Source organism: Salvelinus alpinus, chromosome 36, assembly GCF_045679555.1.
Source record: "Salvelinus alpinus chromosome 36, SLU_Salpinus.1, whole genome shotgun sequence".
Lineage (NCBI taxonomy): Eukaryota > Metazoa > Chordata > Actinopteri > Salmoniformes > Salmonidae > Salvelinus > Salvelinus alpinus.
In genome coordinates this window covers 16,902,363-16,927,108 of record NC_092121.1, presented here as the reverse complement: position 1 = coordinate 16,927,108, position 24,746 = coordinate 16,902,363, and the positions used below count along the sequence as shown (strand labels likewise).

The window sequence follows — 24,746 nt, the reverse complement described above, 5'->3', positions numbered from 1 at the left end:
CCTGCGTCGACCTGTGTCGAGCAGCAAAACACCGGAAAGCTTCTAGCCTACCGGAAAGTTACAAGAAGAACAAGAATAGTTACCTTATCCGGTCATGTGACACTCTGGATGCCCCCTAAAAGCAATTTCAACCGTTTTGAAAAATGACGCCTGGTAACCCAAAAAAAATACCAGGTGCACGAAAAGTTTGGGACTTAGAATATTTTTTGAAAACCTCCATAAATCACTCAGGCCATTGACTCGAGAAGAAAAAACATAAAATATTTTCCAGAAGAAAAAACAGAATATTTTTTGAAAACCTCCATAAATCACTCAGGCCAGCACCCATTGATTTGGGGCGGTAGTATAGCGCTCCCAGAGCGGGTATGGAAGTCTGGATCCCCCCTAAAAGCATTTAAGGCTCTGTGTGTCTTTAAGCACCATACTTTTTCACTCCATCATGTGTGTGTGTGTGTGTGTGAGAGCTTTTCTTTGACATCTGTTTAGAGAAATTACTGATTTACAATTCATGAGGGTTGACCGATTCACATATTTAAAGTTTTGGAAAGATCTGACTTTTTTAAACCTTCGGAACAGCACCTATGACCCCATTTTAAGGCACTTCCGGTTGGCACAGGAAGCTATAAGTAAATACATATCCTGATCGGGGTATGCTTTTACAGAATCCTGAGTTTTAAGTCTATACGTTAAGAACTGACTGATTTACACAGGGTTGAATGCACTATATATCACAAACTGCAGGTTGGGTATGGCAAACACTTTTAGGGTGATTTAACCACTTCCGGTTGCTCCAGGAAGCTTAGAATCGACACAGGTAGACCTCATAGTGGCCTGATGGATTGTCATCGAAGACAGGTTCATAAGGCATTATTAACCCACATAGGTTTCAGGTTGAATTTAGGGGAGCAGGCAATGTATTCCTATGGGGAGACATGTCATTGTAAACTGTTTGATGTAAACACCTTCTTTTAACTGTTAAGGGTTAATGCCACACGGTCAATGTTGGGCTTGCACAGATCGGGAGGACCTTAGGAACGTTCCTGAGGTCAAATTGTGCTTCTAACCTTAACGGTTCTCTCTCTGTCTCCCCAAAGCAAAACAATATGAAATTGAGGTCAAAGGGTCATTTGGGTCCTTCTTCTTGTCCCTGTCGCTGCACTCAGACCGAGCGAGCTACGGTCAAGCGGGGCATCTCGTTGAACTCGGCACGGCATGTGTCTTTAAGCACCATACTTTTTCACTCCATCCTTTTATCCCCTTTTCTTCATGGTATCCAATCGCTAGTAATTACTATCTTGTCTCATCGCTACAACTCCCGTATGGGCTCAGGAGAGACGAAGGTTGAAAGCCACGCGTCCTCCGAAGCACAACCCAACCAAGCCGCACTGCTTCTTAACACAGCGCGCCGCCAAACCAGAAGCCAGCCTCACCAATGTGTCGGAGGAAACACTGTGCACCTGGCCCCCTTGGCTAGCGCGCACTGCGCCCGGCCCGCCACAGGAGTCGCCGGAGCGCGATGAGACAAGGGTATCCCTACCGGCCAAACCCTCCCTAACCCGGACGACACTAGGCCAATTGTGCGTCGCCCCACGGACCTCCCGGTCGCGGCCGGCTGCGTCAGAGCCCGGGCGCGAACCCAGAGACTCTGGTGGCGCAGCTAGTACTGCAATGCAGTGCCCTAGACCACTGCGCCACCCGGGAGGCAGATCTGACCTTTTTAACCCTTCGAAACTGACCCTATGGCACCATTTGAAGGTACTTCCGGTTGACATAGGAAGCTGAAAGTGAACACATATCCTCCTTGGGGTAGGCTCTTATATAATATTGAGTTTTAAGTCTTTATGTTAAGAACTGACTTATTTACAGAGGGTTAAATGAGTGTGTGTTATTTCATAAAATCACATAAAATCACAGAATTCTGGCAGAGCTTCGAGACCCACTTAAAAAATGTTCGTCTGAACACACTGCAACTGGATCTGTAACTTTTTTTTTTACTCCTTTTTGTGAACATTACCAATTTGTCGATGTACGATTTCTCTTAAATTACGATAGATAAATGTCTGGTTCTTTTTTTCCTGACACCGTATGCTTATGTACTTTGACGTGAAGCGGTCAAATTAGCACCCTACTGCGTTTTTGACCTTTAATCCCAGAAAAATGGCCATAACTCAAAAAGTGTTGAGGCCTCGACGCCATCTTGTTCGGGGCCAACTGTCCATTACGTCTTCGAAATATTTTCAGTTTCGGAGAAAAGGCCACATGCATTTGCAATGTGCTTGTGCATTTGCAATATTATTTATTTTCCCTCTGGTGGGAATTTCCCGAGACTGCGGAAAAATGACCAAAATTTGTTATTTTTATAAAACGGAAACCGAACGTCCGAGAGATTTCGTTTGATGACTTCCTGAAAGATCTCTCCCCCGCGCACGGCCCGACGCCGTCCGCGAATTTTAGAAACCTTGCAGGTCGTCTAGTAAGGGACCGTACATTTGCAATGTGGCGTTTCTCACTAACCATATGGCGAGTGCTAAAATGTTCCCTTAAGGTATGGAAAGGCCATAAGTGTAAGTCAACATAATTCATTATTTTACATTAACATGTAATACATGCATTATGAAGAAAATGGTGTAATTTAGGCTCCACGAAATATTAAATGGGTTATGAAGAAAATCGTGTATGGTTGCCTACATGACGAAAAGGCGTTCTGATTACAAGTGCACCCATATCCAAAGTATTAAGCGAATTCAAGCACAGAAAACAGCATTGGCATTAATAAAACAATATTTCCCACGAATTAAGTTGCACGTAAATGTGCGTCTTTTCTCAAATTCTGTTCAGCAAGTCTAAAACAGTACATATAGGCATACAACGACACATTTTAAAACATGGTTAAACAAAGACAACATTTCTGTATATTCATGACGTTGAATCAGCCATTAAGAAGAACAAAAATGAAATACTAATTATCGCGTCTATATGGTTGTTGCAAAGGCTTGTGTAGCCTACTGGTTAAATTTGTGTCTTTTCGCACGAATTAAGAAGCACATCAATTCGTGTCTTTTCTCACGAATTAAGCCAGACGAAAACGCACAAAAACGCACGAAATCTGCTGAAATACATTTTGTACATATATGCACGAATTGAATGTGAGACTGTGTTGGATGATGGGATAAGTTATACTATCCTGACTGTATTAGTCTCAACCTACCATTTCTGAATTTAACTATATGGTAAAAAAAATATTTGGTACAAGGTGACTTATATATTTTTACTGTGCTTCGGGAAGTATTCAGACCCCTTGACTTGTTTGACATTTATTTACGTTACAGCCTTCTACAATTGATGACATTGGTTCTCACCAATATACACACAATAGCAAACAATGTAAAAGCAAAAGCAGGTTTAGTATAAGAGCAAGGCGAGACCTAGATGCAGACATGGGAGAGAGATGGTTTGAGTCTTGATATTTATTAAACAATCCAAAAGCGCTAGGTAAGAGAATGGTCGTGGAAAGGCAAAATGTCAACCAGTTCAGAGTCCAGGAGGTACAGAGTGGCAGGCAGGCTTGAGGTAAGGGCAGGCAGGCGGGTACGGAGTCCAGAAAACGTGAGGACTAGCAAAAGAGAATAGAAGCAGGAGTAAGGGAAAATGCTGGTTGCCTTGAAATGCATACAAGACAATATATATATACACTAGGGATAATAAGTGACACCTGGAGGGGGTGGAGACAATCACAAGAAAGGTGAAACAGATCAGGGTGTGACATTAAGAAATTATTTCAAATTTATTAAATCAAAATGTGATTAAATTTACATAGGTATTCAGACCCTTTACTCAATACTTTGTTGAAACAGCTTTGGCAGTGATTACAGCCTTGTGTCTGATGCTACAAGCTTGCCACACCTGTATTTGGGGAATTTCTCCCATTCTTCTCTGTAGATCCTCAAGCTCTGTCAATTTCGATGGAGAACGTTGCTGCACAGCTATTTTCAGGTCTCTCCAGAGATGTTAGATTGGGTTCAAGTCAGGGTTTTGGCTGGCCCATTCAAGAAAAGTCAGAGACACCTCCTGAAGCGTAAATACAGGACTAAGATTGAATCCTACTACACCGGCTGTGATGCTTGTTGGATGTGGAAGGGCTTGAAAAATATTCATGACTACAAAGGGAAATCCAGCCACAAGCTGCTCAGTGATGAGAGCCTACCAGATGAGCTAAAAGCCTTTTATGCTCGCTTCGAGCAAAGCAACACTGAAGCATGCATGTGAGCACCAGCTGCTCCGGAAGAATGTCTGATCACGCTCTCCATAGGCGATGTGCGCAAGACCTTAAAACAAGTAAACATTCCCAAAGAGGCGGGGCCAGACTGATTACCAGGCAAGTGTCTTCACTGACATTTTCCACCTCTCCCTGACCGAGTCTGTAATACCTGCATGTTTCAAACAGACCACCATAGTCCCTGTGCCGAAGAAAGCAAAGGTAACTTGCCTAAATAACTACCGCATCGTAGCACTCACATTGGTAGCCATGAAGTCCTTTGAAAGGCTAGTAATGGCTAACATAAAGCAATCATGCCGGAAACCCTAGACCCACTCCAATTGCCATACTACCCCAACAGATCCACAGATGATGCAATCTCTATTGTACTCCACACTACCCTTTCACATCTGGACAAAAGGATAACCTCTGAGAATGCTGTTGATTGACTACAGCTCAACATTCAACACCATAGTGCCAACAATGCTGATCACTAAGCAAAGGACCCTGGTACTCAACACCTCTCTCTGCAACTGGATCCTGGACTTCCTGACGGGCAGCCCCCAGTTGGTAAGGGTAGGCAACAACACATCTGGCACGCTGATCGTCAACACTAGGGCCACTCAGGGGTGAGTGCTTAGTCCCCTCCTGTACTCCCTGTTCACCCATGACTGCATGGCAAAGCACAACTCCAACACCATTACGTTTGCAGATGACAACAGTGTTAGGCATGATCACCGAAAACGATGAGACAGCCTATAGGGAGGAGGTAAGAGACCTGGCAGTGTGGTGCAAGGACAACAACCTCTCCCTCAACGTGAGCAAGACAAAAGGAGATGATAGTGGACTATAGGAAAAGGAGGGCAGAATATGACCCCATTAACATGGACAGGCCTGAAGTTGAGAATTTCAGGTTCCTTGGTGTCCACATCCCCAACGAACTATCATAGTCAAAACAAACCAACACAGTTGTGAAGAGGGCATGAAAACACCTTTCCCCCCTCAGGAAACTGAAAACATGGGTCCCCAGATCCTCAAATATACCCCTGCACCATCAAGAGCATCCTGACCGGTTGCATCACCGCCTGGTATGGAAACTGCCCGGCATCGGACCGTAAGGCGCTACTGAGGGTGTATCGTCGGACGGGGCCACAGTGTCTCCCGATCACTTCTGTCTCAGGCCCCAGTATTTACGTTGCAATAGTTTGTGTAGGGGGGTTAGGGTCAGTCAGTTATACCTGGAGTATTTATCCTGTCTTATCTGGTGTCCTGTGTGAATTTAAGTATGCTCCCTCTAATTCACTCTCTCCCTCTCCCTTCTATCCCGGAGGACCTGAGCCCTGGGACCATGCCTCAGGACTACCTGGCCTGATCACACTGTCCCCAGTCCACCTGGTCGTGCTGCTGCTCCAGTTTAAACTGTTCTGCCTGCGGCTATGGAACCCTGACGTGTTCACCGGACGTGCTACCTTATCCCGGACCTGACATTTACTCTTGAGGTGCTGACCTGTTTCACCCTCTAGAACCACTGTGAATATTATCATTTGAGCCTGCTGGTAATCTATTAACGTTTGGCCATGTTCTGTTATAATCTCCACCCGGCACAGCCAGAAGAGGACTGGCCATGTTCTGTTATAATCTCCACCCGGCACAGCCAGAAGAGGACTGGCCACCCCTCAGAGTCTGGTTCCTCTCAAGGTTACTTCCTAGGTTCCTGCCTTTCTAGGGAGTTTTACCTAGCCACCGTGCATCTGCATTGCTTGCTGTTTTGGGGTTTTAGGCTGGGTTTCTGTATATCACTTTGTGACATAGGCTGATGTTGTAAGGGATTTATGAATAAAATTTGATTGCTTATGTCCGAGTACATCACTGGGTAGAAGCTTCCTGCCATCCAGGACCTACTGTATATACTAGGCGGTGTCAGAGGAAGGGCTAAAAAATAGTGAAAGACTCAAGTCACATTGTAAAGAATGTCATTTCAATAGTGTTGTGGTATCAGATTATGTCATGGAGTAACAATAAACCTTCATTTGCATTTGATACAAACCTTGTCTGCAAAAAGCCAACTTTGACCTGGGGGCATGCTTTGTAGACCATTCAAAAGCGTTCCGATACCTTGTCCCCAAGAAAAAACCCACATGTCATGATAGCTTATAGACAGTAGTAGGCAAATGAAGTGACAAAGTTCCAATATTAAGATTTTTAAATAACATTTCTAGGGTTTATTTGCTGGTAATTGGAAACACGTCCCTTTTGAATTTCGTCCCCCGTTCCTAAACACATCCATCCTATAGTGTAGGTTTTGAAGATTCATAATCTATGTTTGTAATCATCAGAAGAAGATTGAGGAACGGTTGGTGGACCCAAGAAGTACAAGCCCCCACGCCATTCTCCAACCTCTGAAATGTTGTCTTTGATGTGTGCATTTTGAAGTAGCCCTTAACAATTATTCTCTGTCTGTCTGGTAGAGTAGTGGTTATGGTGTTTGCTCCCCATACCAGAGATTGAGAGTTCAAATCTGAGGAGAGCAATTTTTAGAGAGACATTTCTGATGTTGCCTTTTGTTGGCATGAAAGAGCTAACTTGAGGTGTGTAGGGGGGTAGGGGCTATTTCCCATCAAATAGAAGGACTGAAGTGACACCTTGTATAGAATGTCCTTTTAATAGAGTTGTGATAACATACTATGTCGTGGAGTAACAATGTCTGCAAAAAGCCAACTTTGACCTGGGGGCATGCTTTGTAGACCATTCAAAAGCGTTCCGATACCTTGTCCCCAAGAAAAAACCCACATGTCATGATAGCTTATAGACAGTAGTAGGCAAATGAAGTGACAAAGTTCCAATATTAAGATTTTTAATTAACATTTCTAGGGTTTATTTGCTGGTAATTGGAAACACGTCCCTTTTGAATTTCGTCCCCCGTTCCTAAACACATCCATCCTATAGTGTAGGTTTTGAAGATTCATAATCTATGTTTGTAATCATCAGAAGAAGATTGAGGAACGGTTGGTGGACCCAAGAAGTACAAGCCCCCACGCCATTCTCCAACCTCTGAAATGTTGTCTTTGATGTGTGCATTTTCATGTACCCCTTAATATTTAGTCTATGTCTGTCTGCTAGAGTAGTGGTTATGACGTCTGCTTCCCGAACCATGGTGGATGCTTCCCAAGCCAGAGTTTGAGAGTTCAAATCCCAGAGAAACAGTTAATGTAGCAACTTCTTTCGTGTTGCCTTTGTGGGCCTGAAAGAGCAAACAAGAGGTATGTAGGGGAAAAGGGGCTAGTTCCCATCAAATAGCAAGAATGAAGTGACACCTTGTTTCAAATGTAATTTCAATAGAGTTGTGATAACATACTATGCTGTGGAGTAACAATACAACCATACTCTGTATAAGCCAACTTTTACCTGGGGCCATTCTTTGTAGACCATTCAAAGGTGTTCCTAGTCTTGGTCCCCCTGAAGAAAGCCACATGTTAAGATAGTTTAAAAATAGTTGTAGTAGTAGTTATGGTGGTGAATTCCCAAAGGAGAGGTTGTGAGTTAAATTCCTTTCAAGAGCATGCCAACTTGCTTTTGTTGCCTTGACAGAACAATGTTGAGGTGGGGTTCCGGAAGGACATAGACAGCAAGGGAAATTGGATTATAAAATGTTAGGGTACAGCAACTGGTGTTGAGTAGGAGTGCTGATCTATGATCAAACCCACCCCTGTCCATATAATCTTATTCCAGAGACAACTGAGTCAGAATGATCTAGGCAAAGCTGATTGTAAAAAAGTGCTCCTCTGTACGCATTTATGAAATGTCTCAGGCTAAGAGTGCTGAACTGGAATCACTACCCCCCACCCCCCGTCAAAGTAATGTTATTCATTCTACTCACAAATGCTAAACAGATCCTAGTTCAGCACTCCTACTTCAAGCCACCAAGTGAATGTTGGATATTGGGTGCTAAACGTCTTGAACAGTGGTTGAAAAAGTACCCAATTGTCATACTTGAGTAAAAGTAAAGATATGTTAATAGAAAATGTCTCAAGTAAAAGTCACCCAGTAAAATACTAAGTAAATGTCATTGCTAAAAGATACTTAAGTATCAGTGGTAAAAGTATAAATGATTTGACCTTCCATATATTAAGCCAACCAGACAGCACAATTCTCTTGTATTTTTATTTAAGAAATAGCCATGGGAACACTCATAATTTACAAACGAAGCATGTGTTTAGTGAGTCTGCTAGATCAGAGGCAGTAGGGATGTTCTCTTGATAAGTGTGTGAATTGGACCATTTTCCTGTCCGGCTTAGCATTCAAAATGCAAAAAGTACTTTTGGGTGCCAGGGAAACTGTATGGAGTAAAAAAAATATTATTTTCTTTAGAAATGTGGTGAAGTAAAATATAATGTTGTAAAGAAACAGAAAGAGTAAAAGTACAGATACAAAAAAAAACAGATATAAACGGAATGTAGTGGAGTAGTTTAAATACATTTTTGTTAAGTAATTTACACCACTGGACTTGAAAGGAACACCTCAATTACCTCGACTAACAGGTGCCCCGACACATTGACTCTGTACCGGTACCCCATGTATATAGGCTCGCTGTTTTTATTTTACTGCTGATCTTTAATTATTTGTTACTTTTATTTCTTATTTTTCTTACAACTAAATTGTTGGTTAAGGGCTTAATTTCAGCATTTCACTGCAAGGTCTACACATGTAGTATTCGGCGCATGTGACAAATACAATTTGATTTGTGACACATGAAAACATGTTGTGAACCTGGTGTGACATTATTGAAGCTGTGCTGACACCTAGTGGACATCAAGAGGACCTACACTACACACACATATACACACACACTATAACCTTAAAACAGATAGGATGCTTTACATAAGTTGCTCTTTTTTATTAGACACTAATATATATGTCCAATAAACAGACGTTCAAAAGTCGCAATGTAAAGCAAAAACGACTGGAAAGTTATTCAAAAGCAGGTGTAGTGAATCAAGCATCTTGGGGTTACCTGAAATAGGTCAAAGTATATATTTTAAATGTTCTAATTTATTTAATCTTTATTTAACTAGGCAAGATGAACTCAACAACATCGACAGACACAAGTTACCTGCTATATTTGGGAAACAGGATTAACACAGAGAGAACTTGGCAAAATGCATGTTTCTGTAGTAAGAGTAGGTATATACAGTATCATCGGTAACAATTGTGTACAAGCCACCTAGCTACAAAAATACTGGGACTAGCGGTCATTAGTTACATTTCAACCACAGCGATTCCCTAATTGAGGCGCAACAGAGTTCACCGGCAAATGCAGGAACACCGGAAATAATAACTAAACCAACGAACGAGAAATGGTGGAGGCTAGCAGAACGAAGAGACATTTTTCCGAATAAACGTGGAGAGTGAAACACGTAATTACATAGCTCACTCCCTACCCGGTATGTCATTCTACTGTTATACGACTGTATGCGTTTTTTGTTGGCAACCTTGATATTTACGGAGTTTTTGGAACGGATTCCTGTTGGAACGTTCCACAAATTATACCCACCCCTTTTGGACCAGTCTCTCTTATAAAAATGACTAACTTGACTGTAAATGACTACCTAACTTGACTAATTTCAACAGTGAAATGCGAGGTAGCCTCGACCTTATAGCATGGCTTATAGGATTACATACTGTATAGTTGGTGTTAGAACCATGATTTATTTGTTGTTTTAGGCAGGCTAGTTAAAATGCACTGTGCAAAAATGTTATCATATAATGCAGCGCTGCCTACAGAGCGTAGGCCTAGTCTCTTACCTGCCTACAGAGCGTAGGCCTAGTCTCTTATACACGACCCGACGACGAACTATTTGAGAGCGATGTCCCTAACCTTTCACCTAGTAAGTTAACCGAGTATTCTACAAAACGTTCAATAGCGCTTTAGCCACTACCAGGCTTGTATACAAATTAGAATCGCCACCACACGCTGTTGAGTTCGTTGCAAGGATAACATTTATCATTTGAAATATTGCTACATTAATACGTATCTAAATGTTACAACAGTTTGACAGTTTAACTGTCACCGCACAAAATTACTATCAGAACAACGCCTCTCATGTAACAATGCATCAAATACATAGCCTACGCGCTCTAAAGAATTCCGAAACAGATTCACTAAATGATGGAATGACTAGACAGTTAATGGATACTTATCTATTTGTAGTAGCCGAAATATAAGAATCACAGTACTATGTACTCCATATTGAATGTTATTGCATTGCGACGACCACCAACAGCACCGCCCAAATAGTATCGTCCTTTCTCTGTGAACTCAGCCATTAGCTCCTCATCGAATTACCGACTCAATCCCATTGGCCGATGTTATGATGACGAAGGGGAATCCGCCTCTTGACCCGCCTGTTTCAGGTTCACTTCATCCAGTTGACCAATGATTGCAGGTGCTGCTACAAATTGAGAATATTAAATCACATTCAGACAAATACTGTGTACTGTATACAGATATCCTACTGAAACGATATATGTGTGTGATGAAAAAAATCCCTGATCTTTTTCTCTACTTTGTCATACAGAGGCACTCAGGTAAGCTATACTTTCCTTATGAGTCAAATAGTTTTGACCCCTACAGTAGCCTAATTGGTTCTACAAATGTTGAAATTAAACTTTGTGAAGGAGCACCTGTTTATTTTGAATCACAATGAAGCAATTCCATGCGGCCATTTAAAGTGAACATAAACATTACAGTCTGGTGGGTTACAACAAAGATGATCTATTATATTGACAAGACAGTCAAGTGGTCGATCTAACAATGGAAATACATGTCCTCAAAGATGGAAAGCAGGTGTGGGAGGCGAGATCAGGTGGGACCATTCTAGCCAATGAGAGGGCAGAAAAAGCGTGTGAACAACAGGCATAACTCTGATTTAAATTACTTTTTTTCAAAGTTGCCGAAATGCCACGTGTGATAACCTAACCATTACAAAACGTATATTCGATCAAATAAGCCTCACTTAGCAAATTAGCAAATACATTTTTTTGTTGACCAAATTTTGACACTCTCATTGACCATTAAAAAATTCCTCAATTCGTGGTCTTATTTTCATGGAAAGATTTTGGGCGGAGTAAACCCTCTCGCTTCGCCTCTTCTTCTCTGTTTACAAGCTTTTCAACACAAATACAGTAGTACAAATTAGAGACTGAAAAGCTTGCAGGTGTTTACAGGTCACCAAACTAAGTGAAACATCTCTAATGTGTTTATGAGTTGACTATCCCATGATTGCCAACTGCTCTTCTGCTATGAGTATATGTCCACATTCTTGTACTGTAGGCCTATGCATCGATGTGCAGCATCTCAAACCTGTTTCACTTGGTGTTTTTTAGTTTTCTCTTCACTCAGTTCATCACAGAGAGTGTATCCACAAATGGGAATATCTTTACACACATTCATGGGTCAGTGTAGTCCGATCCCCTGTCTGCGTGAGGCTGTAGTGCAGGAGCTGCTCTGTGTCAGGGTGGACCTGGAGTCTGGTTGGAGGACACGGAAGACCCTGCGTAGCACAGCCCGTCTGAGCAGGATGTAGACCCAGGGGTCCAGGATCTGGTTCCAGGTGGCCATGCGGAGGCCCAACAGAACCAGCTTCTCTGACTGACGTACCGTGTGGCTGGAGCCTCGCCCGCCGCGACAGAACTGACCCACCAGCAGAGAGATGGAGATCTGGGGATGGTGGACAGAAAAGCCACTATGTTAGGGACATAAAAGCCACTGTGGGTCACTGAAAGGCACACTGTATATGAGGTGGGCCTGAATCCATGAGGTGAATATGTTGTAATCTACTATTCATTTTAGAAACACTTATGTGTCTGTGTTTAAACAAGCAAAAGCCTTGTCTATGATAAGCAAGCTACCAATGTCAAACCATCTACAGTATAAACAAGGTCAAATGTTAGTGGAGGCGCTAGCTACTCACTAGAAAGGGGCTCCAGCACACACAGGACACCATCGTGATCACTGTCAACTGGGCCATCATCTCTACATCCAGCGAGCGTAGGGGAGAGGAGGAGGTTCTTCCATATCGTCCTGGTGCTGCTGTAGTGTTTGTCCTGATGCCCTGGGAGCTGAGCCTGGCCTGCAGCAGAGCCAGCCCTCTCAGGGTGTTACAAATCAGGGAGAGGCTGAGCGCCGTGAGCCCCAGGCCGGAGAAGGTGAGGGCCAGGCTGGCGTCCGTGGAGAGCGGCCCGTGGACTGTCAGAAAGCACCAGGTACCAGGGAATTGGGTTGTGTAACTACCCACGTCCACCAGGGGGAGCCCGGCCAGCAGCAGGGCCAGGGAGGACAGCAGGAGGACAGCCAGACGCATGTGGGCCACCGTGATCAGGGCAGAGTGGAGAAGGGGCTGGGTAATGCCCATACAATGCTCCACGGCCATGGCACTGCCCAGTAATAGAGGACACAGGCCGAAGAACACCAAGCTGGCACCGAACAGTTGGCAGAACATCCCGGTAGGCTCGGTGGTGTCACGTATTCCTGCAGCCACCCTGTGCCTCCGACTCTGACCCAGGTTCAGATGGAGGGCAAAGGCACCAGGGATCAAATTACCAGCCAGGTCGGTTAGCAGTAGAGCCCCCACTAACAGCAGGAACGGAGCTTTGGCCCGATGTCTGAAGCGTACATAGGACTTGGCCAGGATGCCCAGGGCGCTTAGGTTGGAGAGGCCACCCAGGGTCATGGTGAAACAGTACAATCCAAAGGAGGGAGGGTTGATGGGGGGTGGCAGTGTGGTGGCATTCAGGGTCTGGATGGATGGACAGGGGCAGGAGGAGAAGTTGAGTTCAAGGAGGTGGTGGAGGACAGAGGGAGAGGAGGGGGCAGAGACTGTAGCCATGATGTCATAGAGGAGCAAGGAGTATTCAGCTTCAATGCCATCTGCAAAGAATGAGAGATATTAAGTTGAAGACTGGTTCAAACGTTTGTAAGCAAACAGTACTTGCGTATTAGATCTATGTAATCCAGCCTGGTCTCATAGACTAGATGAAACATAGTACATTTAAATCCAGGGCACACACATTTGTATCATACGTTACGTTTGGTATGGGTACATAAGACAGATGATTACTTAAGTTGGGGTGGATGGGTGCGTGTATAACGCAAATGTCTAGCAACCCAAAGGTTGCTAGTTTGAATCTCATCACGGACAACTTTAGCATTTTAGCTAATTAGTAACTTTTCAACTACTTACTACTTTTTAGCTACTTTGCAACTACTTAGCATGCCCCTAACCATAGCCCCTTTAGCTAACCCTTCCCCTTCCCCTAACCCTAACCTTAACCCTTTAACCTAACTCCTAAACTTAACCCTACCCCTAACCCCTAACCTAGGTAACGTTAGCCATCTAGCTAGAATTCATAACATATCATACTACTAATTTAATTTAACAAAACTCCTAGATATCTCAAGTGCACTTGTGTGATTACGAGCATTGTATGCTTCACTTTGAGGAGGCACATTGAGTGATTATAATAGTGACAGGTGGTCTGTGTAGGACTCTTGAGGATTTTAACTTTGCATTAGAACAGACCCTGATTGCACTGAAAAGTCTGTAATGAGACACTAATGGGAACTTGCCTGGCACTTTCTTTGCCTCTGTGCCCTTTCAGGAACCATATCCAAACACTTACAGTGCCTTCGGAAAGTACTCAGACCCCTTGACTTTTTCCACAATTTGTTACATTACAGCCTTATTTTAAAATTGATTACATTTTCCCCTCTCATCAATCTACACACATTACCCCAAAATGACAAAGCAAGAACAGGTTTTTCGAATTTTTTGCTAATTTATTATATATAAAAAACTGAAATATTATATTTACATAAGAATTCAAACCCTTTACTCAGTACTTTGTTGAAGCACCTTTGGCAGCGACTACAGCCTCAAGTCTTCTTGGGTATGACGCTACAAGCTTAGCACACCTGTATTTTGGGAGTTTCTCTCATTCTTTTCTGCAGATATTCTCAAGCTCTGTCAGGTTGGATGTGGAACATCACTGCACAGTTATTTTCAGGTCTCTCCAGAGATGTTTGATCGGGTTCAAGTCCGGGCTCTGGCTAGAGACTTGTCTCGAAGCCCCTCTCTCCCGATTGCTCAGTTTGTCCAGGTGGCCAGCTCTAGGAAGAGTCTTGGTGGTTCCAAACTTCTTCCATTTAAGAATGATGGAGGTCACTGTCTTCTTGGGGACCTTCAATGCGGCAGGCGTTTTTTGGTATGCTTCCCCAGATCTGTGACTCGACACAATCCTGTCTCGGAGCTCTACGGACAGTTCCTTCGACCTCGTGGCTTGGTTTTTGCTCTAACATGCACTGTCAACCGTGGGACCTTATATAGACAGGTGTGTGCCTTTCCAAATAATGTCCAATCAATTGAATTTACCACAGGTGGAGTCCAATGAAGTTGTAGAAACATCTCATAGATGATCAATGGAAACAGGATGTAACTGAGCTCAATTTTGAGTCTCATAGTAGAGGGTCTGAATACTTATGTAAATAAGGTATTTAGGTTATTTTTATTTATTTTTGCAAAAAAATCAAAAAACCTGTTTTCGTTTTGTCATTATGGGGTATTGTGTGTAGATTGATGAGGAAAAAATATAATTTTAGGATAAGGCTGTAACTTAAAATGTGGAAAAAGTTGATGGGTCTAAGAGGGGTCTGAATACACCTCTTTGGGAAGAGGTCATGATTAATGACTCATGGTGTATTCATAACAACATACAGGAACTCAAGTCCTTCTGCTCACCCGAGCTATAATTCCTTACAACAACTGCCAGCCATTTTACCTACCAAGAGAATTCTCGTCAGTTATAGTCACAGCTGTGTACATTCCCCCTCAAGCAGACACCAAGACTGCCATCAAGGAACTTCACTGGATTATATGCAAACTGGAAACCATATATCCTGAGGCTGCATTTATTGTAGCTGGGGATATTAACAAAGCAAATTTGAGAAAAAGGCTACCTAAATTCTACCAGCATATTGATTGCACTATACGCGCATGGGCAAAATCCTTGATCACTGCTACTCTAACTTCCGCGATGCATACAAAGCCCTCCCCTGCACTCCCTTCGGCAAATCCGACCACGACGCCAATATGCTCCTACCATCTTATAGGCAGAAACTCAAACAGGATGAACCAGTGACGTGAACCATTCAACACTGGTCCGACCAGTCGGAAGCCACGCTTCAAGATTATTTTGATCACGCGGACTGGAATACGTTCTGGTCAGCCTCAGAGAACAACATCGACCTATACGCTGACTCGGTGAGTGCATTTATAAAGAAGTGCATTGGAGATGTTGTGCCCACTGTGACTATTAAAACCTACCCTAACCAGAAACTGAAAGCCCGATCCATCACATTTAACCATGGAAAGAGGTCTGGGAATTTGACTGAGTATAAACAGTGTAGTTATTCCCCCCGCAAGGCAATCAAACAAGTGAAATGCCAGTACAGGGACAGCAATTCATTGGCTCAGACACGAGACGTATGTGGCAGGGTCTACATGAAATCCCGGACTACAAAAAGAAAACGCTTCCAGACAAACTAAACACCTTCTTTGCCCGCTTTTAGGATAATACAGTGCCACCGTCGCGGCCCACTAACAAGGACTGCACCCCCCCCCCCCTCCTTCTCCATGTTAACCCTCTCAAGGCTGTCTCTTATTCATCCCTTTACATTTGTGTGTATAATGTAGTCTTTGTGAATTTGTTAGATTACTCGTTACATATTACTGCACTGTCGGAACTAGAAGCACAAGCATTTCGCTATACTCGCATTAACATCTGCTAACCATGTGTATGTGACCGATAAAATTTGATTTGATTTGGCCCAGACGGCATCCCTAGCCTCGTCCTCAGCGCATGTGCAGACCAGCTGGCTGGTGTGTTTTTACGGACATATTCAATCGCTCCCTATCCCAGTCTGTTGTCCTCACATGCTTCAAGATGGCTACCATACCTATGTAAGAATGCTGTTCATTGACTACAGCATTCAACACTGTAGTACCCTCCAAGCTCCTCATCAAGCTGGAGGCCCTGGGTCTCAACCCAGCCCTGTGCAATTGGGTCCTGGACTTTCTGACGGGCCGCCCCCAGGTGGTGAAGGTAGGAAACAACATCTCCACTTTGCTGACCCTCAACACTGGGGCCCCACAAGGGTGCGTGTTCAGCCCCCTCCTGTACTCCCTGTTCACCCACGACTGTATGGCCATACACACCTCCAAGTCAATCATCAAGTTGGCAGACCATACAACAGTAGTGGGCTTGATTACCAACAATGACAAGACAGCCTACAGGGAGGAGGTGAGGGCACTCGGAGTGTGGTGCCAGGTAAACAACCTCTCACTCAATGTCAACAAAACAAAGAAGATGATCATGGACTTCAGGAAACAGCAGAGGGAGCACCACACTATCCACATCGAAGGGACAGCAGTGGAGACGGTGTAAAGTGTTAAGTTCCTCAGACAGTGTGGTGAAGAAGGCACAACTGCGCATCTTCAACCTCAGGAGGCTGAAGAAATTTGACTTGTCACCCAAAACCCTGACAAACTTTTACAGATGCACAATCAAGAGCATCCTGTCGGGCTGTATCACAGCCTGGTACGGCAACTGCACCGCCCTCAACCGCAAGGCTCTCCAGAGGGTGGTGCGGTCTGCACAACGCATCACCAGGGGCAAACTATCTGCCCTCCATGACACCTACAGCACCCGATGTCACAGGAAGGCCAAAAGATCATCATGGACATCAACCACCCGAGCCACTGCCTGTTCACACCGCTATCATCCAGAAAGCGAGGTCAGTACAGGTGCATCAAAGCTGGGACGAGAGACTGAAAAACAACTTCTATCTCAAGGCCATCAGACTGCTAAACAGCAATCACTAACTCAGAGAGGCTGCTGCCTACATTGAGACTCAATCTCTGGCCACTTTAATAAATGGATCACTAGTCACTTTATATAATGCCACTAAATAATGCCACTTTAATAATGTTTACATATCTTACATTACTCATATCACATGTATATACTGTATTTTATACCATCTTTTGCACCTTGCCTATGCCTCTCGGCCATTGCTCATCCATATACTTACATGTACATATTCTCATTCACCCCTTTAGATTTGTGTGTATTAGGTAGTTGTTGGGGAATTGTTAGATTACTTGTTAGATATTACTGCACTGTCGGAACTAGAAGCACAAGCATTTCACTACACTCGCATTAACATCTGTTAACCATGTGTATGTGACAAATAAAATTTGATCTGATTTGAATGCACTATGTATGCATGGTTACACACACCAGACATGCACGCACACACATCGAACCCGATAACTTCAAGCCTTCCCTCAAATCTCTGCCTTAGTGTCACTCTGCACTCTCCAGGCATACATATCCCTTTTCCAAGGTTCTCTAAGAGCACAGCTTCTGTATTTGTCGTGACAGAAATGACACATAACAAGACCCATGGGGCACCCTGGGAGCAGATAGCTGTGCGAATGGGTGATGATTACTCATCATCACAGAACTGAGTACTAGTTACGTGGTTTGGCTGATAAAAAAGAAAGACAGAAAGTCGCACACTCTAAATACTGTATGCTCCCAACAATTGAATGGGTAAACCTAATAACCAAGGATGATTTTTTGGGGCAGATTTTAGTGACAGCTGTTTTTGCTGAATTGTTACAGGCCAACAGACTGGTTTGTGGAGGTTGTTTTCAGTCCTTGCTTTGTGTATGCTTAGATCTTGAGTAATGTTAGTCTTTTCCTGCACATCCTAGTCTCTTGCAGGGAGCATCGGGCCACATTAATTAATTGATAGACAAGTTAGAGAGATTGTTTCCGTTCCATTTATTGTAAATATGGACAACCAAATGCTTTACGAGTAACTTTGATGCCACCTCTATACATCAAAATAACAAAAATATATCTCTTTAAAAGAAAGTTGTTTTTTTACGGTCACAATCCTGCAATGACGACCATTCAATGTATGGTAAAGAAGTAAGACAGAAGGTTCTCTCTCCAAATACATTTATATTTTTTATTTTATTTAACCTTTATTTAACTAGGCAAGTCATTTAAGAAAAAATTCTTATTTACAATGATGGCCTAGGAACAGTGGGTTAACTGCCTTGTTCAGGGGCAGAACGACAGATTTTTACCTTGTCAGCTCGGGGATTCGATCCAGCAACCTTTAGGTTACTGGCCCAACGCTAGAAATGACATCCAAATATGACTAAAAGTAAGTTAATGTTCTCCATACATAGAAAACATACAAAATAGTTTATTATTTAAAAAATATATGCTTTTGGTGGAAAAATACAAAAATGTGGATCGTTCAAGTGAATCAATTTGGCTATTTCAGACAATATATGACTTAATTTCAAATGTGTATACATGACATAATATTTTCCATCACGTGTACATGCTTGTGATCCATTTTGATGTCATTTTAATATTATTTCACAATTGTGTTAATACACATACCATTGAAGCCCAATGTTGTATTTTTGCAATGTTTCCAGAAAATTGTTCTACAAACTTGAAATGTAAAAAAATACTTATTTTCATAGAGGCCTATTAAAACTATTTCTGAAGGGCAATAATTTGCATATATCATTTTTAATTTGGATATATGCTTAGGTCTCAATTGGTTAAAGAAAGAGAGTGAAAAACAGATTGCTTAGAGGGTACTTCTGAGCAGCTCAGAACAGAAAATTGATGCAGGGTTATTGCTCTGTGCCCGTAGTCCACACTTGAATGAGAAGATTACTGATCTCATCACTGAACATGGCCAGCAATCAAGTCTTCATTCATTTCCTCTACAGTCTGCTAGTATAGCTGCCCAATCCACATCAGCCATGCCAGCCTGACAGAGGATAATGATGTTTCACACTCATGAGCCAGCTCTTTTCAAACAGCAAATTACAAATTACATCCTTCCTTTCCTTCCTTCCTTCTGCTGGGGTAAAATTACACCTGGCACAAAACAGCAAAATGACATCTCCAGGTGGGCCATGGGAATAATCAGTAGCTTTGTAAACTTGCTGGATAGCTTTTTTTTCACTGTACTCCTTTATCCCTCTTTCTTTCTTTCTGCTGCAGTTTTTTGCACCCTCTCTGTCACTCCCCTCCCCTTCCTTTAGAGGCTTCCTTGCCAATGAAGGTATATCCACAGAGGAACCAAGGCGAATATAAAGCTGCACATTTCAACTTGAGAGAGTAAGTAAAACTGACAAAGAACCTCCCTGATTATAAGACCACAGGCTTCATGTTAGTAGAGACAGGGCAGTGACAATGACCTAAGACGAGCCATTAGTCGTCATGTGATCTGAAGTGAATACATTGCGTTTCCCCTTGATTCTCCTTACTGCGTTGTGCTCCTGTTTGAATCACAGAACACAAGTGCTCCCTATCAAACCTAACTGCAGATGCAACCATGCTATAACAACTGCAAACACATCTCCTCCCCTCACAAACTTGAGAAGAGCTATAGTAGCTAAAATACATATGAAACAGATGGGGGTTCAAATATTATTTAGGGTATTTCACTTACTTTCAAAGACATTTTGAAGTAACTATTTTGATAGTTTTTCTTTGAAAATAGAAGTAGTTGAATATTGGAATGTATTTAGAAATACATTATTCAATTAACATTTAATTACAAAAATCCACATAAAAATCCTTAAATTTAAGGTAGAGATATCTGTTATTTTGCATATCTCAATCCAACACATCCGCCTATGTTGTCCTTCCGCATCTGCAGTGGAAAGTGGCAGAGCTACAGTGCTGTTTGTCAGACCAGGAGACATCCCTAAAAGGGGTCTTCTCACGAAACCGTCTGTAGCTTCTGAACCATTTGGGCTACAAACTAATATGACGCCACTGTGGAAAGGGGACTCTTCTGAAGGTAACCCAAATAAATTCATGGAAGTATGGAGGTAGTTTTGTGCCAACAAAAATAAGGGGTTAAATATGTGTCCAAAAAATTAGATATCTCCTAGATATAGGACAGACACTTCAAAACCGTATTTCTTATGATTTATTTTTTTACTCTCTTTTCTTTCATTTTTGAATGTGTTATTCAATGCGTTTCTATGAGCTATAGTAGTAAAGGCCAAATTCAATATTTTATCAAATCATCTTTTATATATATTTTATATATACTTTCTACAATTCTAGATCAAATAGCTAAATGATCCATAGTATGACCATCTTAAAACAATTCCATATGTTAGCTTAGTAACCCCCCCCCCCATTTTGATTGATGAGATGACATAGTCAATTAGAACCTAATTGTGGCATAGCGAATTAAAATAATTGAACCAATGTAAGTAATTGAACCAATGTTTTGAATATTTTATTAAGCAATTGCATACCTAGTGCCAACATGATTATTCCTGAGTTAATCACACTTACCTTACACAATCAATCGGGAATGGTTCTTCATATGAATGTCACTTTGTGGAATGATACAGAATGCAGGATTGATGGATGAGGTGTGAAGGTCTTACCCATCCGATACCCAAATCAGCCTGTCTTGTCTGCAGCTGTGCCAGCATGAGTCTGTCAAACTCAATTCTGCAGGCAGAGGAGCACCGTCTCTTCTCTCATTACCATAGTCCAGTCACTGAGACACTCATTGTGACACTCGTTTCCTCTCTTTCTCTCTATATCTCCTCTCTCTCTATCCACTCTCACTCCCCCTTCCCACCCCCCTCTCTGACTCTTCTGTGGCGTTTATCTGATCTTCGCCCGCAGGACCTGCATAATCTTCTCTCTTAGCCCCTCTCTGGGTGTCTGAGCCCTCCTACTGTCCATCTATTTAGAATTCTCACATATTTTCTCATGTTTTATCTTTATCACAGACATCATCAACAGGATGTTCTGCCTAATAAAGTCTCTGGTCTGTCTGTGATAACGATTATAAGTAACAGTTGGGCTGCAGGGGGTCAGATGTGTGGCTGTGTGGTCCTGTCACCTTTTTGCCTCCACTAATAATTCTAATTGGTTTCAGTATAAAAAGGCTGTCAAGTAACATATTAGATACATTTTTCATTCCAGTCTCTTATTAGCTGCTCAGGCAATTTTCTAAGATACAATATCATTTAGGGAAGAATACAGATTTGTTTTAATGGTAATATTTTTGTTGTTTCACAGCTTTGTGAGGAGAAAAGTTCAAAGATAAAATAGCTTCTTCATGGAACTTAGAAAATTTGATTGGTAGATATTAGATCATTGGTAGACAATTACATTTGAAAAGGAACTGTAGAGCACCCATAATTAAACGTTTTCATAAAGTATAAAGTATCAGATAAAACAATTTGCAAACATTCAAAACCACCTTCAGACCATTTACTAGACAGAACAGATTTATTTGTATTTATTTTTTCCACATAAAATCTTTAAATGTTTTGTTAATTTCTTTACAGGTCTGGTAGGTAACACAAAGATAAGGCAAGGTAAACAAAACGGGACAGTCCCTCTACATTCCAGATGAATCTCTTGGTGATAAAGCCATTTCATTTCTTGTTGTTTTCTGTCCCTGAGTAGCAGTCTAACCTCAGAGGAACGTGATGCTGTCTCCTCCTGCATGCACTTCAATTGGCTGTGCCTGAGAGGATTTTGGGTGAGACGCAGCGGTTCCATATTCTCCATCAGTCTCCAAGGCACCTGTGGGGAATCCTGAGAAAGAACAACAAAACAAAACCAGGTAGCATAGCAACAAAAGACAGAGCAGCAGAGAGAGCCACTCGCTTCAGTCAACTCCTGACTGGGGTTCTCATTTGAGCTTACATTTAATTATCCTACCTCCTTCCGTGAAGTTTAGAAATAAGCAGTCACCTTGAATGTTCAACCTTAAAGGAGCAATCTGGAGCAAGCTGTAAATGAACAAACCACTTTGTTAATGTTTTAAAACCTCTTAAGGATCCAACTTTATTTAAAAATTTTCGCCTAAAATGACATACCCAAATCTAACTGCCTGTAGCTCAGGACCTGAAACAAGTATATGCATATTCTTGATACCATTTGAAAAGAAACACTTTGAAGTTTGTGGAAATGTGAAATGAATGTAGGAGAATATTACACATTAGATCTGGTTAGAGATTATACAAAGGAAAAAAACAATGCATTTTTTTGTATTTCTTTTGTACCATCATCTTTGAAATGCAAGAGAAAGGCCATAATGTATTATTCCAGCCCAGGCCCAATTTAGATTTTGTCCACTAGATAACAACAGTGTACGTGCAAAGTTTTAGATTGATACAATGAACCATTGCATATCTGTTCAAAATGTTCTATCAAGACAACCCAAATGTGCCTAATCGGTTTATTAATACATTTTCAAGTTTATAACTGTCCACTCTCCTCAAACAATGGTATTGGTATTCTTGGTATTCTTTCACTGTAATAGCTACTGTAAATTGGACAGTGCAGTTAGATTAACAAGAATTAAAGCTTTCTCCCCATATCAGACATGTCTATGTCCTGGTAAATGTTCATGTTACTTACAACATCATGCTATTCATATTAGTCTACATTAGATTAACCGTCCCGTGGGGGTGTGGGGGACACACACACACACACCAATCCTGTAGAGGTTAACTAAGGATTGCCCTGCGGTTTGGGCTATATAAATCAAATAGGTGTATCCAATTTCTGCTGGCTTCATGACTGGCTTAAAAAGCAACCCATCTATTTTCTACACACTGACGCTTTTTTAATGGAAATGTGATTCTATCTTGTTGGTGCCCTGTGGTTGTGGTTGCTGGCGCTGCTGAAATCCTTGATGCAAGGAGTCACTTGCCCAAATCTCTGGCAGTATTCATCCAGAAACTTGTAGTGTATAAGAGACATCCATTCCATTCAGTCCTGCCCTTGAGCTGTTCACCCACAATACAGCACAATGACTTTTTGAAAAGGTCTGTCCCACTGGGCACCAACTGGTTGAATCAATGTTGTTTCACTGTCATTTGTCAACGTATTGTGTCAATCAAACAAGACATAACAGTCACATGATTTGCACAGCAAAAAAACATGAGCAAGTAGGGAGGGATTGAAACAGCAGTTCAAGATACAACAATTGAAAGATAATATTACTACCTAACAAAGGTCTTTGATGGTGGAGATGCACTAAAGCTTATGTAGCTGAGCTATGCAGCTTAGCTGTGGACTTCTCTAGAATAAGAATGTCAAAAAATTATACTTTCCAGGAACATTGAAAATAAGTATTTGGATCAAACCACTTTTTTTTAATTGCATTTTTGGCAGCAGTTATGGCACACATGAACAATTTCATCGAATCCAATAGAATGTCAAAATGATTTCCTAGTAAAACAGACCGGGCAACATATATACATTTACTTCTATCAAGGTTTGATGAAGGTATTTAATGTATGTCCAGAGGTCAGAGACCACTGAGCATTCCCAAAAACACATGTACAGTATCTCAGTTTTCAAACCCTTCTTTTTTTCCACATTTAGTTGTGTTAGAGCTTGAATTAAAAATATATATTTTTTTCACTGGCCTACACATAGTATCCCATATTGTCAAAATGGAATTATGTTTTCAATTTTTTTAAACAAATTAATTAAAAATGAAAAGCTGAAAAGTATTGAGTCAATACGTAGTCAACCCCTTTGTTATGGCACGCTTAAATATGTTCAGGAGTAAAAATCTGCTTAACAAGTCACATAATAAGTTGCATGGACTCACTCTGTGTGCTTTAATAGTGTTAAACATGATTTTTTGAATGACTACCTCATCTCTGTACCCCACACATACAATTATCTGTAAGGTCCCTCAGTCGAGCAGTGCATTTCAAACACATATTCAACCACAAAGACCAGGGAAGTTTTCCAATGCCTCGCAAAGAAGGGACTTATTGTTCATGGGTTAAAAAAAAGCAGACATTAAATATCCCTTTCAGCATGGTGATGTTATTAATTACACTTTGGATGGTGTATTAATACACCCAGTCACTACAAAGATACAGGCGTCCTTCCAAACTCAGTTGCCAGACAGGAGGGAAACCGCTCAGGGATTTCACCATGAGGCTGATGGTGACTTTAGAACAGTTACAGAATTTAACGGCTGTGATAGAAAACTGAGGATGGATCAACAACATTGTAGTTACTCCGCAATATTAACCTAACTGACAGAGTGAAAAGAAAAAAGCCTGTACAGAATAAAAAATTATCCAAAACATGAATCCTGTTTGTAACATGGCACTAAAGTAATACAGCAAAACATTTGGCAAAGCAATTCACTTTTTGTCCTGAATACAAATTGTTATGTTTGGGGCAAATCCAATAAAACATCTTTTCAAACATAGTGGTGGCTGCATCATGTTATGGGAATGCTTGTAATTGTTAAGGACTGGGGAGTGTTTCAGGATAAAAAAGAAATGGAATAGAGCTAAGCACAGGGAAAATCCTA

At 41.8% G+C, this 24,746-nt stretch overlaps 1 protein-coding gene across 1 annotated transcript; it reads right to left on the bottom strand.

The window, feature by feature from the left end:
- Nucleotides 1-3,301: 3,301 nt before the first annotated feature.
- On the bottom strand, nucleotides 3,302-13,175 carry LOC139565105 (prostaglandin E2 receptor EP1 subtype-like). Its single transcript, XM_071385191.1, has 2 exons — nucleotides 12,226-13,175; nucleotides 3,302-11,972 (listed from the first exon to the last, which is right to left on the bottom strand). The coding sequence occupies exons 1-2, from the start codon at nucleotides 13,138-13,140 to the stop codon at nucleotides 11,709-11,711; spliced, it is 1,179 nt and encodes a 392-aa protein (XP_071241292.1). The 5' UTR covers nucleotides 13,141-13,175; the 3' UTR covers nucleotides 3,302-11,708.
- Nucleotides 13,176-24,746: the final 11,571 nt, after the last annotated feature.